The 17,990-nt window shown below is 48.2% G+C and overlaps 1 protein-coding gene across 50 annotated transcripts in view; it reads right to left on the reverse strand.

The window, feature by feature from the left end:
- RHOF (ras homolog family member F, filopodia associated) overlaps positions 1 to 17,990 on the reverse strand; it is a 53,165-nt gene that overhangs the window by 34,819 nt on the left and 356 nt on the right. The window contains exons 1-8 of one of the 50 annotated variants that reach the window (XR_011965379.1): positions 17,081 to 17,547; positions 16,143 to 16,240; positions 12,762 to 15,095; positions 7,263 to 8,516; positions 6,929 to 7,053; positions 6,358 to 6,498; positions 6,111 to 6,215; positions 5,504 to 5,642 (exon numbers count right to left, since the gene is read on the reverse strand). Coding sequence is in view for 1 of the 50 variants with exons in the window: in XM_072600546.1 (XP_072456647.1) it covers positions 3,749 to 3,759; positions 14,053 to 14,173 (132 nt within the window). In the remaining 49 variants the exon portion in view is untranslated. The other 49 variants (XR_011965384.1, XR_011965386.1, XR_011965369.1 and 46 more) reach the window with 49 other exon arrangements.

Genomic DNA, 17,990 nt, shown 5'->3' on the forward strand with positions numbered 1-17,990 from the left:
CCTTTTAGCTCTAGAGTGATGACCCTAGGAACCCTTACTACCTGTGTGCCTTTGGGCAAATCGCTGGTCTCAGTTTCCTCCTCAGTAAAACCAGAGGGTTGAACTAGCTGACTTACAAGTTCCCTTTTTTAGGTGTCAATTTATGCCACTAAGTCTAGCCAAGAAAGTGCAGAGGGGGAGAGGAAGGGACCTTAATGGCCACCTACTGAAAATGCCTCAGTTTACAGTTAAGGACAAAGAGGGGAAAGGACTTGTCCAGTCACCAAAAAAATGCCAAATTCTAGACCTCAAAAACTTAAAGAGGTCCCCTGGACATGAAGTCCTGGGCTCTGCTCATGGGAATGGGGGAGAAGAAAGGTAGAGGGTCATCAGTTGCTCTAGAAATTGGACCTTGACCCTCCCTGAAAGCACTCAAGGCTTCCTTTTTGGCCCCTGCACTCTCAGCAGAGAAGGCACCAAAAGGAACACCTATTAACTGACAATTTCCTCTTTCGTTGGGCTGAGAATTCTGACCTGGAAATGAACGACCACTAGAGGGCAGCAGGCTCCACGCCCCAGGACTGGGCCTCCCCAGTCAGGGAAGCTGTTTCTTCAGCTTGTTTCCAAGGGCAGCAGAAGGGAATTGGAAGGGGGAGGAAACCAGGGCAGCTCTTACCTACTGCATACAATAGGGGTGATTTGGGATTCAGCATAAATGCCTCCACTCATCTTAGGCAGCTAAGTGGCACAGGGGCTAGAGCACGCTGGAAGACTCCACTTCCTGAGTTGAAATCCAGCCTCAGACACTTACCGTGTGTGACCCTGGGCAAGTCACCGAACCCTGCCTCAGTTTTCTTCCCTGTAAAATGAGCTGCAGAAGGAAATGGTGAACCACTCCAGTATCTCTGCCAAGAAAACCCCCTAAAAGACCTGACTGAACAACAAGATCTTACCTCCCAGAACCCTAAATGAAGCACCACCCTCTCATTCAATAGACAATTATGAAGCTACTATGTATCAACCCACCAGGAATAGAAAACTACAAAGAAACAGGTCAGAACTGTAACCAGTTTACAATCTGTTGGTAAGAAACTAGCCTTGGGGAGAAGGAGAAACAAATGATATACAATGTATATATACAAAGAAAAAGAAACAAATGATAAAATAATTTCCGGAGGCTTGAGATTCTCTAAAGGGGTCGGAAAGGGTCTTGGAGGGTGACTTCTCCAACCCTCTCATCTTAAAAGCGACTGAAATCCCAGGTGGTTCCCTGACTTTGCCCAAATTCACATCAGCTGGGCCAATGGCAGTTACCTTGGCAATGGCAGATGCCTTGGTGCGGGTCATGGAGTGTACCCATGCCTGGGCAAAGGCATGGGGAGAAGGGCTAAAGAGCTTATGCCTCCCATCTGGGAAATGGCACAGGCCAGTCTGGGTGGAAGGCAGAGGGTGAGAAAGACAGGCCAGAGCCAGGAGGGTTTTTAAAGACAAACAAACAGGTGGAGTTTTGTTTTGTCCCAAGGAGGGAGCCAATGAAATTTAGTTGCTTTAGGAATATCATTTTGGCAGCTGGGTGACCAGGTGAATGGAGAGTCAGGGGCCAATGAGGAAGCCACTGCCACAGAACAGGCACAATGTGATCCACTGTGGGCTGTGGGACAAACGGGAGAGCTAGGAGCCAGGGTGGCTGTGAGGAGGACTAGCTGAAGGGCTGGACTTGCAGAAAGACAGACCTGGGTTCAGATCCTACTGCAAACATTCCTAGATGTGTGACCCTGGATAAGTCACTCAACCTCAATCTTAATTTCTTGTTATTTGTTGTTCAGTTGTGTCCAACTCTTGGTGACCCCATCTGAGGTTTTCTTTACAAAGAGTGGTTTGCCTTCTCCAGCTCATTTTACAGATGAGGAAACTGAGGCAAACAGGGTGAAGTGACTTGCCCAGAGTCACACAGATAGTGTCTGAGATCAGATTATTCCCAGTAGTCTATCCACCTAGCTGCCTCTCTAAAACTGCCTCAGCTTAGAAGTCTGTAAAATGGTAATCATAGCCATCCCTCCACCCCCACACACTTGTTAAGTTCAAATGAGATATTTGTACCACGCTTTGTAAACTTTAAAGCAGGGGTCAGACTCCTCAGGGCAGCCACAAAATTCACCAAAGCAGCCTGAACCAGATTAAAATTTCATCCGGGAAATGGTTAACAGAATAAATAAAAGAATACAATATGACACAGATAATGTTAACGTGTGGTTTTCTAAATCAATATGTAGCCAGCAGGGACCTGTTTTCTAACTGAGCTTCACAGGCTGTTTTTGGAAGCACTATGTAAAATTGTAAATGCAAGGTGTCATTAGTGATGCAGAGATTAGTCTTTCAGTACTTTGCAGTTGTAACCATTCCTCTCGAACCTTTTTGGGGTTTTCTTGGCAACGATATGGACTGGTGTGTCATTTCATTCTCCAGTTCATTTTACAGATGAGGAAACTGAGGCAAACAGTTAAGTGACTTGCCCAGGGTCACAAAGCTAGGAAGTGTCTGAGGGTGGACACCACACACCACATCACCTAGCTACCCCTTGGGAGTGAGGAGCAGATAGGAGGCACATTTTTAACTAATTCCCTCAAAAGCATTTATTAAACATTGTGGACAGCGCGCCTTACTGAAAGCCTGGAGAAGACGCTACCATAAAGTACTTTAAAAGCTACCTCATTTTATTCTCAAAACAACACTGGGAGGTTAAGTGTGATTATCATTCCTATTTCACAGATGAAGTGCTCTACTATCCTTGTTTTACAGATGAGGAAACTGAGACTCAGAGAGGTTAAGGAGGACCCTTGGGTAACACAACTAGAGGTTGAGGTAGGATTTTCTCAAGTCTTCCAGACCTCAGAGACAGCTAAGTGGTGGAGTAAACAGAGGGCAGATTCTGGTATCAGGAAAGCCTGAGTTCATATCCAGCCTCAGTTATGTTAACCTGGGCAAGTCACTTAACCCTTTTTGCCTCAGTTTCCTCATCTGTAAAATGAACCAAAGAAGGAAATGGCAAAGCAATCCTGTATCTTTACTAAGAAAGCCTCAATGACATATATCATGGGAACAGGAAGGTGGTGCAGGGGATAGAGAGCTCAAAGCCAACCTCCGACACTTACTAGCTGTGTGACCCTGGGTAAGTCACTTAACCCTGTCTGCCTCAGTTTCCTCATCTGTAAAATGTGCTGGAGAAGGAAATGGCAAACCACTCCACTATCTCCGCCAAGAAAACCCCAAATGGGGTCACGAATAATCGACCCAAATGAAATGATTTAACAACAGTAACTACTTCTCAGAACTGAGGGCACCTTACTTCTAGGACTTAATCTATCACCAGTGACTGAGCCAGAGGGGACAGCCTGATCTCATAAATGTGAGTGCTGCCTCAATGCCTCCAGGTGAAGGGAGGGAAAGACAGAAGCAGTCATGTAAAGAAGGCTCAATCTAGACTTAGAAGCCTTGGACTCCAGTCTGTTACTGACCTCTTGACCTCTCTAGGCCCTGGTTTCCTCACCTGTAAAATAAGAGAGTTGGTCTAAACTGTTAGAACCAAGAAATGCTATGTGGTTTTCCTAGATTTTTACCATAGCCTCCCGTGGTGTTCTTGGGGAGTACATGGGGGTGGTGGCTAGATGATACTGCAGTTAGCTAGATCTGGAATGGATCCAGACAGACACCAACAAGATGAGGTCAGTTTGGCAGGAGACCTTCAGTAGAGCGGCCCAGAGATCTGTGCTTGGCCCAGGGCTGGTTAAAATTGTTATCAATGACTTGGAAAACTACATATGTAGCATGCTTCACAAATTTACAGGAACTAACAAAGCTGGGAGGGACAGTCAAACACTTTGGATGAGAGTATTTGGGTTTAAAAAAAAAGATTCTGACCTATCAGAACATTGGGTCATATCTAATAAAATAAAATTTAATACAGATAAATAAAAAAGTCTTACGCTTGGATTTAAAATAGCAGGTGTGAGTAGAACATACTTCATCTGAAAATGATCTGGGGGTTTCAGCGGACCACCAACTCCAAGTCAACAATGGAGGTAAGTACCAGTAATATGAACTTGGGCTGCATCATGGGAGTCACAGTTTCCAGGAAAAGGTAATAAATAGGAAAAAAACCTGAGTTAGGAATCAAAGGTCCTAGGTTCAAATAGTACCTGTGTGACTTTGGGGAAGTCACTTAACATTTCTGGGCCTCAGTTTCCTCCTCTGTCAAATGAGGGAGAAGGACCACATGGTCCATTACAGTCTTGCCAGCTTTGAAATTCTGTGCCGAGATTTCTCAGCTCTGAATTCCCAGGATGCTCAAGTACAGTGGGGGTAGAAATCCACGGGATTTGGAGTCACCCAGCAACTTGGCTCAATTCTGGCTCTGTTTGCCTTCACCTCTATGAACCTCAGTTTCCCCATCCGACAAATGAGGAGGTTGGATGAAATGAACTCTTAGGGTAAGATGAGGAAGGGACCTATGAGCCTAGACTTGGGACGAGTAAGGGCAGGGCCTTTCCCATGGTAGATTATAAATAGCGGCACTGGAGGAACACCAAAGAAGACATTTTCTACTTCCTGGGTTCTCCATGAGAAATGTGCCTGACCCTGCACTGCGGGGGAGGAGGGAAGCACTTCTGTTGTAGTATCCTGAGCACCAAACAGTGTCTGGCAAACCACTGGTGCTTAAATACTTGAGGCGGCTAAGTGTCGGAGCGGATAGAGTGGACTGGAGTCAGGAAGACTCATCTTCCTGAGTTCAAATCCAGCCCGAGACATTTGCTTGATGCGTGACCCTGGATAAGTCACTTCACCCTGTTTGCCTCTGTTTCCTCATCTGTAAAATGAGCTGGAGAAGGAAATGGCAAACCACTCCAGTATCTTTGCCAAGAGGGATTATGAGCAGTCAGACAGGAATGAAAAAAAGACATAACAATATTGACTGATATCTCCCAAAGAATTTTTTCCTTTTTGGGAAACCATTATACCTATTCCTACAGGACTAAGGCAGGGAGGGGGTGGTGCGGCATGATGCCCAGCTCTAGGTCCTGAAGGAATGTGCCCCTGACCAAAATCCAGAAGTTCTCCCATTACAGGGACTTTTACTATTTATGACATCTTGGCAAAATAACTTAGCACCTCTGTGCCTCAGTTTCTCCATCTGTAAAGCAGAGTGGGGAGAGTAAAGGATAGTGGGTTGGCTAAAACAATCTCCCAAGTTCTTTCCAACTATAAGATTCTATGACTAAAACGAGATTTAAGCTGAACCGTTGGGTAAAATAGTGACTGACGTTATTAAAGAATTTTTAAGTCTGCAGTTGCTTTATATACATTATCTCAACTGATCCCCACAAGAAGCCCATGAGGTAGATACTTACAGATATGGTTTCCATTTTACAGATGGGTAGGCTGAGGCTCAGAAGTAAAAAACTTGCCCACGGTCACACAATTGGTCACTGGATCAAACACCTCAAGCTGGAAAGGAACTCACAGGGCCTCTACTTAACATCTTTAATTCCATTTCATTTTACAAATCAGGAAACAGAGGCCAAAGAGAGGCCGGGGTGACAGAAGTGGTAAGGAGTAGAGAGAAGGTTTGAACGCAGGCCTCCATGGTTCCCAGATTCTCCTTAATCCTTTCAACAGCAAGGGAAACCAACAGGAAGAAGAGGGAAGGAAAAGTCTCTGTTTATGTCTTTTTTAACTAAGCTGGCCCCAAAGGCATTGAACATAATAACAGATAGCCAACATTTGTACCGTGCCTGAAGATTTTACAAAGCACATTTATAAACATGATGGAATTTGATCCTCCAACAACCCTGTGAGGTAGGTACTATAGCATCATTCTCATTTTACAAATGTGGAAACTGAGGCTTAGAAACTTGTCCATTGTCAGATTAGAAGGGTCTAATTTTAAGAGCTGAGGAAAACTCAAGACGTCTTCTAGTCCCATACCCTCATTTTAATGAGGAAACTAAGGCCCAGGAAGGAGAAAAGACTTGTCCAAGGTGGTAACAGAAGGATTTGAAGCCAGGGCCTCAGATCCCCAAACCTGTGTCTTGTACCATGCTTGCCTAAGTGCCAAGGGTAGGATCTGAACCTACCTTAATACTTTGGGAAATCCCACAAATCTGGGGGGAATCTATGGAAAATTCTGGCCAGCCACAGGAGTCTACCCATTCAGCTCTGCCTGACTCTGCTGAAGACCCCTGGTGGGATAAGCCTGTGTCAAGGCTGTGACAGGAGAAGGCCTCTTGGCTCCCCCAAGCCAGCAGCCTGTCCCTGATTTGGGGATCCCTGCCTCCCCCAGCCCCAGTTCTCCCAGCTGGACTGAATGGACCAACTTCTCACTTGGTCATTCTCACTCAGCTGGCTATGTCAGACCGGTTGTTTTCTCAAGAATGCCAAATTGGCCAGGCTGAGTGTGCAACACATGGAGAGAACAGCTGTCTTCTCCACTCTCCAAGAGGCCAGGCCTTGCCGTGCTCAGTCCTTCCCAAAGCAGAAGAACAGCCAACATTTAGAACTTATTTCTTCACCCTTCCCTGCCCCCACACCATATCATTTGCTCCTCTCCACAGTCCTGTGTGGCTGGTACTGTGAATATTATCACAACCTTGACTGCGCAGATGAGGAAATAAGACAAGAGTGATTTTGTAAATCATCGGATCTCAGCACAGTGCCCAGCACATAGTAGGTGCTTAATGAGTGTTTGCTGTCTGGCTGCCTAAGACTAGCTTTGAAATAATTGGTTTCTTCCAGATCAAAGCCTGAGGACAGTCTGCTCATTGGGTACATAGGGCAAAAAGACTAGGAAGATAGACTGCTAGTGGGTTTTGAACATGAACAGGGACAGCAGGAGCTTGTATGCCGAGAGCTGACTGGATGCCAAATGCTCACTCCCAGGGCAGGCAGCACTCACCTCTCCTCTGGCAGCCTCTTTCTGGACTGTCATCTCCTCTGCCCTCGCCAGGGGGCCTGTGAAATGGAGGGGATTTTCCTCTACTGTAACAATTAAGAAGTCCTGGGATGGATCAGCCAAAGGACCTATAATAAGATCTCATACATGTCTGCTGAACAGAAATCAGGTCACTTGTTAGGATCCTGGCGGAGTATAGGGTAGGGAAAGCTAGATTTAGTACCACAGGCTCAGAGGCAACCATTCCTGCTATTTGGGAGGCAAGGTGGCATGGTGTAAAGAGGGATGGATCTTGAATAAGAGGATCCGAGTTCAAATCTCAACTCTGATTACTTACCACCTTATGTGATGGCAGGTAATCCCTTCAGCCCTTGGACCCTCAGTTTCCTCCCTTGTAAAATGAGGAGTAGAAGAGAGGATCTTTACAGTGACTCAATCTCTCTCATGAGGTGAGAATGGAGGAAAACATGAAAATGGGAAGAAAAATTCAGAGAAACTCAAATGACACAGGGAGGGGAAGGTCAACCTTCCATAATCCAGATCTGTGCCTTTTCCCACAGACCTCCTCTGATGACCTTTATTAGAAAAAGAGGAGCACTGTAAAGCCCAGGAAAGAAAGGCAAAGAACCAGAGTTCACATCCCTTCTGGGCTTCTGTGCACCATGGGGCGAATTTACTCCTACTCTGTGGGCTATAGCTGACTTGTAGCTGAAACCTTCCATAGCTCCCAAATACAAATGTGAGTTCCCTGAAAGCAAGAATTATTTCCCTTATTTCTATATCCAGCCTTAAAACAGGGCTTTACACATAGTAAGCACTTAAAAAATGCTTTATTTATTCATTGTTTCCTCTTCTATAAAATGAGGAAAAGATGAAAAGACCTTCATCTCATATACAGGTCATTGACAAAAAGCCTCAGAGATTGGGGCATGGGCAGATACCTTATCTATTGCTACTACCTTTACTTTGACACTTCCTCCCATTTACCTGACATAGATTTTTTTGGAGGCAATCACAGTTAAATATCTTGCCCAGGGTCACACATCTAGTAAGTGTCCAAGGCCAGATTTGAACTCAGGTCCTCCTGACTCCAGGGCTAGTGCGCCACTTACCCCACACACTATCTCTCTCTCTCATGTATGTAGTTCTCATACTGGGAGCTCCTCTGAAGGCAAGAACTGCCATTTGCCTTTTTTGTATCTCCAGAGCTTAGCACAGTGCCTAATAGTAGGTGCTCACTAAATGCTTGTTGATGAATGCAGAATGAAAACTCTGAAGAGTGCAAGGATTGTTTTGAGTTTTTCTGTCTCTCTACCCCAAGAATCATCAATTTAAGAGCTGGAAGAAACCTGAAGTCATTTAGTTCAATCTCATTTTCTAATGAGGAGACTGAGGCCCAGAGAGGCTGAAACACTTGCCTGTGGTCACACAGGTAGTAGCAGAAGAGCTGGGATCTGAAACCAGCCATGTCCTGATCCTATCCATCCTTGTTTCCACTAAGCCACACTGCCTCCCAAGCAGCAGGGCTGGGATGGATGCCCAGGCTCCTCTGGTGCCAAAATCAGGGCTCCTTCTGCTGTGACCCACTCTCCTGAAAACGAAAATGTTGAATGAATCAAAGTACGGCAGAGAGAGAAGAAACCTCAGAGGTCATCTGATCCAACTGTTAGAGCAAACTGGGTAAAAGGGACTTGCCCAAGGTCACACCTCCAGTAAGTGACAGTCAGAAGCGGTCCTATGATCCTTCCCCTTTCTGCAGGTGCTGCCTTCCAATATACCCTTCTTCTAATGGATGGAGCACCTGCCACCTGGACCTCACAAACCATAAAAGGCAGCTTCAGGATTTTAACTTGGCTCCTCCTGCTCAAATCCAGGACTTTTTCCACTGCCCCACACTATCTCCTTATAGAGTACTGAGAGTAGAAAGGGATCTTAGATATCATCTGGTCCAACTTTCTCATTTTAAAGATGAGAAAATGAAAGCAAAGAAAGGGAAAGATGGTGTGGTATAACGGGAACAATTTGAAATCAGAGGACACGGTTTTAAATCCAAGCTCTAGGCCTTGCTCTCTCTGTGTGACCTTGGGCCAGTGATTTCATTTCTTTGAGACACCATCGCCCTCATATGTAAAATGAAGGCAGTCCGACCAGGTGACTGACTTCTGCCTGAGACTTCAAGGGACTTGCCCAGCATTAGTTACATAAGCAAGTTTCTGCCCCTGTAAGAAGACAGACAGGTAGAAAGGATGTGGGACAGCAGAACCCCTCTGAAAACACAAATGAACCACGGCCCCCCCCCCCCCACCCCAGCCCAAATGAAAATTAAACTCTAGTGATCAGTAACTTCCCCCAAAGAACACCAGCCACCACCCTGGCTTCTGAGGATGAAGGGGCACACCACCCAGGGAGAAGGCATCCTCCACCTCAGTGTGACCACAATGGACATTTAGACACAAAACACACTTTCCATCTGAGCCTCACACTTTAGTGAGGTGCTAAAGGAATAATTATCCCCATTTTACAGATGAGGAAACTGAGACTGAGAGAGGCTCCAGATTACAGAACCTAGCTATAATTATACAGCTAACTTTCACGTAGTACTTTAAAGCTTACAAAGACTTCTAGTCATGAATTCATTGGATTCTCCCAACACTTTGAGAGAGACTCTCTAGGGGGCTCCATAGAGCACAGAGCACTGGCTGGGCCTGGAGTCAGGAAGCCTTAAATTCAAATCCCACTTTTTAGGGGGGGCGGTGGTGACGCTGGGCAAGTCACTCTTTCTCAGTTTCCTTATCTATGAAATGGGGATAATAGCAGCATATCCCTCCCAGAGGAGTGATGAAGATCAAATGAGATCCTATTTGTCAAGTGGCCAGCTCTGAGCCAGGCACATAGCAAGGGTTATATAAATGTTAGCTATTATTATGAGCATTCCTATTTTATAACATTTTACAGATTTTTCTGGGGCTCAGTGACTTAGCCAGGGTCTCACATTTACCAGCTCTAAGCCTAGGAATCCACCTGCCTGGATGTTGCATGCTAAGATGACAATCTATGACCATTTGACAAAGAGGAAGGGGAGGGTCAGGTCTTTGATGAGCTGAGGCTGGGTCTGATCCAGAACCAGTCACTGAGAAAGGGGGAAGAAAAGTAGGAGTTCCTGTTTTGCAATCAGTGGTCATGAATCTGAAGCCCTACTCTACAGCCTATCGCCTGTGAGAGTTTGGAGAATTTGTGTTACTTCAGGGGAAGAAAAGAAAGGGAAAAGAAAAGAAAAGGAGTCTGGGAAACAGAGTGGCAAAAGCCAGTTAGCTTTGGAATCGATGGATCCGGATCCAAATCCTGGCTACCCCACATTTACTAAGAGACTCTGGAACAGTCTCTCCACTTCTCTCTTTTACAAGATGAAGGGGATGGCCTCAATGATCTGTATTGTTCTCTCCAGCTGTAAAAGCTCACAGGGAAAGGGAGTGGGGAAAAAAATTAAAGAAAAAAGAGGAGTGAAAGATCTCAAATTCTGAGCTGAACAGGGCATTAGAAGTCAACTCTTCATTTTACAAATGAGGAAAATGAGGGTAAAATTGGTTAAGTGACCAGAGTCACTGAGCCAGCAACCATCTGGGACAACATTAGAACCCAGATCTTTCTGACTCCAAACCTAGGTTCTATCAACCTAGCTGCCTCTGAAGCAAAAGATCTCAACCATTTTTCTTTGTTTTCTTGCGGGGGGGGGGGGGGAGGGGGGGGTTGAGAGCCCATAGACCCCTTTCCAAAAAACATTTAGAATGCATAAAATACAGAAGAAAAGATTTAGTAAAAATAAGAGATATAATTTTTCCCATGCCAAGTCATCAACTCCCTGAAATTCACCTGGGGATAGGAGAATGGGGGTAAGAAAGGATTGGGGGAAGAAAGAGTGGGAAGAGAGAGCCCAGTCCTGCCCCCCCCTTCCTCCAGGGAGCCTGGATCCACCAGCCTCTCTCCCAGCTCTAACCCTTCTCTGAACTCCTGGGGTACCCACAGTTTAGCAAGAAACCGTTTGAATTGTTATGAGTTACCCAACCCCAGCAGAGGGGCCCTCATTAACAAGCCGTGAAAGGGCTGGCCTAGAGTACCCACTACAGAGGCCGGGGGGGTGGGGTAAATCATTTCACACCCCCTGAGGGCCCACACCCCCAGTTAACCTTTAACCTCAGCAGGCCAGCATAACCTCCCAGTACTGGTGGGGGTAGTTCCAGAAGGTGGGCTCCTGGGCCTGCTCCCCCCTCCCAGCTTCTGCCCTACTTAAAAAGGAGAGTTGACCCTAAATCCCTCCTGGTGACCTCCTCAGTCAGCAGAAGCCAAACACCAGCCCCTCCCATGGATGAAATTAGAATACCAGAGGTTTGCATTTGTAAAAAGCTTCCTAAGGCTTTTCACAGCTCTCAGCTGGCCCTCCCAACTAAAACACAGTAGGGGACAGGGAAACGCAGGTATTACTGTAACCTTACCAAGCCAGAAAGTCAGGCCAAAAGAAAAGTCTTAAGTCCAATGGGTAGCACTAGGCCGGACCCCAAGAAGTTCCCTGGTCCAGGATATTCCAAATATGGACCAGACCTTGATACAAGTGCAGAGGAACTGGGAGGCTTGGTTATTTCCACACAATCTGAGTCAGTAACCTAAGGTACTTCAATCCATCTGGAGGGTAAACAGGGGTGAGGGTGTCACTAGGTCTGAGGTTCCAAAGAAGACTGGTCTGAAACCAGAGAGCTATTATTTGAAGTTAGATGATCTGAATTCAAATCCTTCATCTCTCTTAGGTCTCAGTTTCCCCATTAGTAAGAAAGGGTTGAGTTGGAGGGCTTCAGAAATTCCTCCCAAGTGACTGGAGCTTGGGCTAAATCAATCCACTGCTTCAATTTCCTTATCTGTTATGCCAAGAGGCAGGGCTAGATGGTGGATAAAGCACCATTCAGGTGTAAATCAAGGATGAAAAGTCGGGTTTTAAGCTCGCTCTTTTAGTTTAAACATTTGAATACCCGAGGGCCTGTACAGGGATAGAAAAAGGAGCCCACCTGCCAAGGAGTTTGAATTATACCAGGGAAAGGAGTTTATTCAAATAGAATACAATAAGGGAAAAAAGGAGATCAGTTAACATTTTGGAGGATAAAAAGGGTCTGATCGGAACCTCAGTTTCCTCTTCTGGTCAAAATTCCATTAAACAGAGCATTTATTAAGTTGTTAAACCAAGTACTGGGCTTTTGAAGATCTATCTAGAAAGTGCTTTCCGATCCAGGGAGGGAAAGGTGGAGACAACTCTGGGAAGGGGGTGCGGGGATCGGGGAGGGCCTGACTCGGGCTCAGAATTGGCTGACTTCCCCAGCTTCTCCCTCGTCCATTTTCTTAGAGACCAGGGCGAGGAGAGAAAGTTACCGTAATAACACCAGGGTTACCTAGCTGCCTCAAACAGCCCTGCCAGATAATCCAAGAGGTCACATCCTCTTCCTCCCCTCCCCCCAGGACCGTCCTTATGCCAGTAAATACGGTAGGCCGGGGATTGCAGAAGAGGCCAGGGGGAGGGAGGAGGTGGATAGACTCCGGGCACTCAGCTTGTCTGTCAAGTACGAAACAGATCGCTCACATCTCCTCTGGGGGAGGGGAAGGGCAGGAGGGCCAGAAACTGGCCAAGCAGGTTCACAGCTCCATCAGTCAGCGAGGCGGCCCAGGGCTCCCTACAGCACCCCCCAGTCTTGTTTGGGGCTTATTTTCCTTCCTCAAATCAGCCTCCACCCAAGGGAAAAAGGGTGGCTAGAGGAGGTAGAGCACCACGTGGGTAAGGGACAGGCGGGCTACCTACCTTATGGCCAAGTTGGGAGGGCACCAGGGGTCTTGCTAGATGTACTCAGAGTCCTGATGGCTTCCTTCCATCTTTTGGTTGGCATATCAAAGGGACCCAGTCTCTGGCTAGAAGAGCTTCAGGCAGCTTTAAAGCCCCCAAAATCAGCCTCATTCCCCAATATTTTCCAGGCTGCCGGGTCCAGCCCACAGGGAGTCACTTTTAAAAACCAACCCCAGAAGTATCCACCGATGGAGCCCACATAGGGAGTCCACAAAGACCCCCTTCTTTGGCTATAGAACAAACCAGGAAAGCAAAGTCAAAGGAATACAGCTGGGGGGTGGGGTGCTGAAGATAGGGAAACTGCCATGTCGGCTGTGGGGGAGGGGGAGATGGGGAGTCAGGGCCAAAGGCCAAGAATCTGAAAAGCTAAGAAGGTTCTGTGACCTTGGTCACTGTTCTGGGAGGCCCAGGGGAAAGATAGGGCCTCATCCAGCCAAGGGGGAGGGAGAGGTTGTTTACCGCCAGATCCAGAACTGAGCAAACATACAAAGACCAAACATGTTTTTCCTGTTTTTATTGTGGAGTTGGAATCCTTAGGTCCCCGGGCACAGGGTTTATAATTTTCTGAATGAGACTCTTCTGCTGGAAACTAACATGCCGGGGGTCGGTAGAGGGGCTGGAGGGGGAGAGGGGGAGGGGAGCAGAGAAAGAGAGCCGCCAAAGGCCTTTCACTGGGAGAGGAGAGGCCGGAAACCGCTGCCATTTATAAAGCTGGTTTCCAAGGTTGCTTCAGCCCTCCTCCCCACCCACACTGGGAGAAAAAGGCTCAGAGAGCAAAGAGACTTACCGAATGGCTTCAGAGTGCAGAAATCAGCGTGAAGTAGCCCACAAGTGGCTTCCCCAACCCTCTCCCCAAAATAAAGAACCATTTCCAAATCTCTCCAGGGGCTAGGGTTTTTGGGGTGCCTGCCCTTGCCAAGTCCTGGAGGGTTTGCTTCAAGCCCAGTCTGGATGTGCCAGAACTGGGGTTCACAATCAGGGCAGGAGATGAGGAGCAGGGGGAACCCCAAAGCCCATCCAATACAGGAGAAACCAGGGCTTCGTCTTTGGGATTCAGTCCCCTGACATGTAGTTACAGCAAGGGAACTGCTCGTCTTTGTTGATCCAGGTGCCAACCCCCAGCCCCACCCAGAATTTGGGGTACCGCTTTTTAACTAGGGAGGGGAAAGCTTGAAAGTGCTGGCTTGAGTAAGAGAACGTGTGGCTGGGAAGGCTAAGGTCGGGTCGGACCCTGGGCACTCACTCTTACCCCTGGCTGGCTCCGCCTGCTTCGGTGTGTCCCAGGTATCCAAGTGAGCCCCGAGTTTCTGAGCATCCTGACTGGGAATGGGGGGGGGGGGTTTGAGAGGGGGAAAAACAACCAAGGTCATCACCTAATAGGTGGAGGTCCCACCCCACCCTCGACTGCTTCTCTCAGGGTTTGCTGTCTCTGCCTGGGAGGGCTGACCCTGAAAAGGACTTTGGAGGATCCGACAGAGACAGAAGGGTCGTCCTCTCTCTCAACACCAAGTTGCTGCCCCCTCCCCCCATCTCAATTCAGAGCCAAGTGGCTTCGATCCCTAGTTTGGGGGCCTCGTAAGAGATAGGGGGAACCGTCTCTCCGGGCCCCAAGGAAGCTTAGAGACACAACAGGCTCTGGAAGGGAGGAGGAGAACGTCAGAGGAAAGGGATCTCCCAGGGTCACCCCTCCCCCACCGCCTTCCTTCCCCCTCCCCTTTGTCTGCGGCTGGGGGAGGGGGAGGGGGAGCGGCCTACGGCTTTAAGAGCAGCCTTCCCCTCCCCCACCGGAGCGCAGAGCTCGCGGGAGGCGGAGGAGGAGGAGGAGGCGGTGGCTGGCCCGGGCCCCGGGCTCTCTGATTACAGTCGGCCCGCCCTCCCCTCCGCTCCCTTCCCCCACCAGCAGCCACCGCCCTCCCTCCGCACCCCACCCCCCCTTCCTCTAGCACGCAGCAGCAGCAGCCTCCAGCGCACGAAATGGCGCCTGGCTTTTCTTTCTCCTCCAAGCCTGCTGGCTTAGCAAACAGGAGCCCAGGGAGAGCTGGCTCCCAGACCACCCCCAGCCTGCCCCGACGACCCTGCAAGCTGGTGTTCGGGAGAAGATAAAAGCATCTAAAACCTAGACCTATGCAAAAAGAAAGAAAGGAAGGAGAAAAAACAACCACACACAAAAAAACAACCCCCAACCCTAAGCCCACTCCAACTGAGCCCCAAAGTAGGATTTACCCAGAGCCAAGGCATGCGTGGACAGGCCCTGCAGCTCAGCGAAGCCACCTCCTGCTCCAGGACTCGCAGCTGCAACAGGAGAGGAAGAGAGAGAAAGAGAGCAAGCTCGAAGCGGCCATTAGCAAGCAGCCCAACCCAGCCTAGCTCGGGCCAGCTCGGCCGGGCCAGGCGTCCCCCTGCCCAGAAACCCCGGCCCTAGCCCGCCCGCCCCACCCTGGGCGCGCTCTCGGAACGCAGCGGGATGGGAGAGAGGGAGGAGGAAACGAGCTGGGGGAGAGAACAACCAGGCAGGACTGCAGCAGCCCGGGAAAGAAGGACTGCTGCGTCATGGCGCCAAAATGGACGCCGTGCCCCTGGTCCTTCCCTGCGCTGCCCGAGGCGGCCCGGGGTCCGGGCTGCCCCGGCCAGGAAGGGTGGGAGGAGGATCGAAGAAGGTTCCCCCCCCCCCCCAAGAGCTTCCAGCGGGAGGGAAAGCCCCTAAATTTGGCAAACTGAGCCCCCCTGGAGGGTCGGATTAAAACCCAACCCAAACCAGTTTTCCTTGGTTTTCCTCAAACTGCCACATCGTGGATTACAATGGGGAGAAACCTGGGTGGGTGATGGAGAAGAGCGGCCGAGGAGCCCACCCCTTCACCTCACCAGCAACGGGGGTGGTCAAGGGTGTGGAGGTTGCAGAGAGGCTGCTGTCCCTCCGAAGGCAGGAAAGGAGTCACCCTAAACATCCCCTCAGTCCCAAAGAGAAATGCACCAAGTCCTTTTGGTAGGAAGACCCCCAGCCCCAGCTGCATCCCTCCCATCCCAAAGTGTCTCTATCTAGCCTCTCTCCACTGTCCATATTGTCTGCCCCTCCTCGCCAACTACAACCGACAAGCTTGGAAACCCAGGCAGGAAACCCTCGGCTCTATGAACTCTGCAGCGGGGCCTGCTCTAGCCGGTGTGGATCCAAGGGCTTTTAAAAGGCACGTTTTTACTTACCGGTGCTCAGCTTGGCGCAATGGAGTCTGGAAGGTGAACTTGGGCGTTGGTTTGGTGATGTTATTAGTAAGAAAAAAAACCCACCATTTTGTTGGAGTTTGTTTGATTATTATTATGGGGGGGGAGAAAGAAGGTCACTACCTTTTTGTCAATTACAGTGTCATGTCATTTCATCGCCTTCGAATTCAGCAAACTTTTCCCAGGGTTCGGCCAAAGGCTTGCTGGCTTCGCCGGCAGGGCTGGTTAGGGCAAGGGTATTAAGAGTCATTTCAGAGACAAAAGGTAAAAAAACAGACGCTTCAAACAAAACAGGAGACAAAGGAGAGTTAGCCACTTCGCACCCCGGTCACCCCAACAACTAAAGCAAAGACTGCCCAGTTTAATAATGCCGTTTGCCAGCCACTGCTTAGGGCTTCTTTGAAGGGGTTTCAGTCTAGTTTCCTGTGACCAGTTCAGTCTCTGCAGAAGAGTGGGGCTTTCTTCTCTCTTCCCTCCCCCCCACCCCCAAGACTGGAGAAACCAGAGCTGTCGCCCTCAAAACAGAGGTTGCTTAAAGAAAATCGACCAACTAATTGGGAATGAAGCTAGCTAGCATTTACTGTAGAGAAAACATTTCTTAAAACCTAAAGCTATCTCTCATCGTCTAAAGGCATGAGATTTGGTTGTGAAATTCGACAAGAAGACAAAAACAGACATGCAGAGATGAAGGCTCAGAAATTAGGACATTTAGGTAACATTAACATGAACACTGAACTGAAATAAGGACAGAATGGATTGGGTACTTACAACAGAGAAGAATTTAAAAGAACATAGCATAATGGTTTACATTTTTTGGCTTAATACTGCCAGAAGTCATTATTTCCTAAAACTCTACATTTAAAACATTACCTTGTTAAGAGAGAAGGAGAGGAGTTAATAAGATGGCCAGGTATAAGTGTTTAATAGAGGAAGTTATATATATATATTTTAAAAAATTTATTGTTCAGTCAAGAGGATACAGATTAGACAGCTCAAGCCCCGTCCCCACGCCCCCAGCCAAAAAAAAAAAAAGGAAAAAAGTAAATAAATATGTTATTTACTTAAGGTTTTTTGGATTCAAAATTTTTAAACTGCTGACATTAATGGTGGGCTATGACCTAGTTATACAAGACAAAGATGGATTCCAGGTCATAAAGAGAAAAAAGCAAAATCCAAAATCATTTTAAAAAATGAAGTCTTCCTTCTTCCATCGGTCCTTTAGCATTGGTGACCAACATTGGACAAAACACGGGACAATCCTGCACTGGATGGTGGAGTCAAAGGAAAAGCGTTCCCCCTTTTGGAACAAAGGAAAACCCACTTGGCCATTTAATTCCATGGCAGAAAAATGGCTCCCTGAATGTTGGCCTCTCCTTGGCTTGTCTGATGACGGATGTTTGGAGATCCGCGTCTAATAACTCAAGCCCCATAGAAGCTTCGCGCTGATTGGCCCAAGGGCCCTGGCGCCCTGAATCAGCCAATTACCGCACCCCGGCCCAATTACAAACCCCCAAAATACCCCCCAATATGAGACGAACCACAGTGAAGCTGAAGCAAGACAGGCAACCTCCTCTTCAGCCAGGAGGAGGCAGGGAGAGAGCAAGGAAGGAAGGAGGGGAAGGGGGAAAAAAAAATACCCATTGCTCCCTCCCCCACCTCCCCTGTAATAGTGTAACCGAGAAGCACAGGGTGCTTTGGGGTAGAAGCGACCAAATGGAAGCTGCCCGCTGATTGGTCGCCGCCGGTCCCAGGACCTTTAATAAAGAAAAAAAAATGAATGTAGAAAGGGACTCACTAGAGTTTGGGGAAAGTATGGGCGGGGGGGGGGGGGTAGGAATAGATTTGACGTGCCCCCGACAAATGCCAAAGAAAAAGCGGGGGTGGGAGAAAAAAGTCCTTCTTCCAAAAGGGGGAGGGGGAGAAGAGAGAAGGAAAGAAAAGCACGCCGAGGCCGTTCTGCATCCTTCCAGC

This window comes from Notamacropus eugenii, chromosome 4 (assembly GCF_028372415.1).
Source record: "Notamacropus eugenii isolate mMacEug1 chromosome 4, mMacEug1.pri_v2, whole genome shotgun sequence".
NCBI lineage: Eukaryota > Metazoa > Chordata > Mammalia > Diprotodontia > Macropodidae > Notamacropus > Notamacropus eugenii.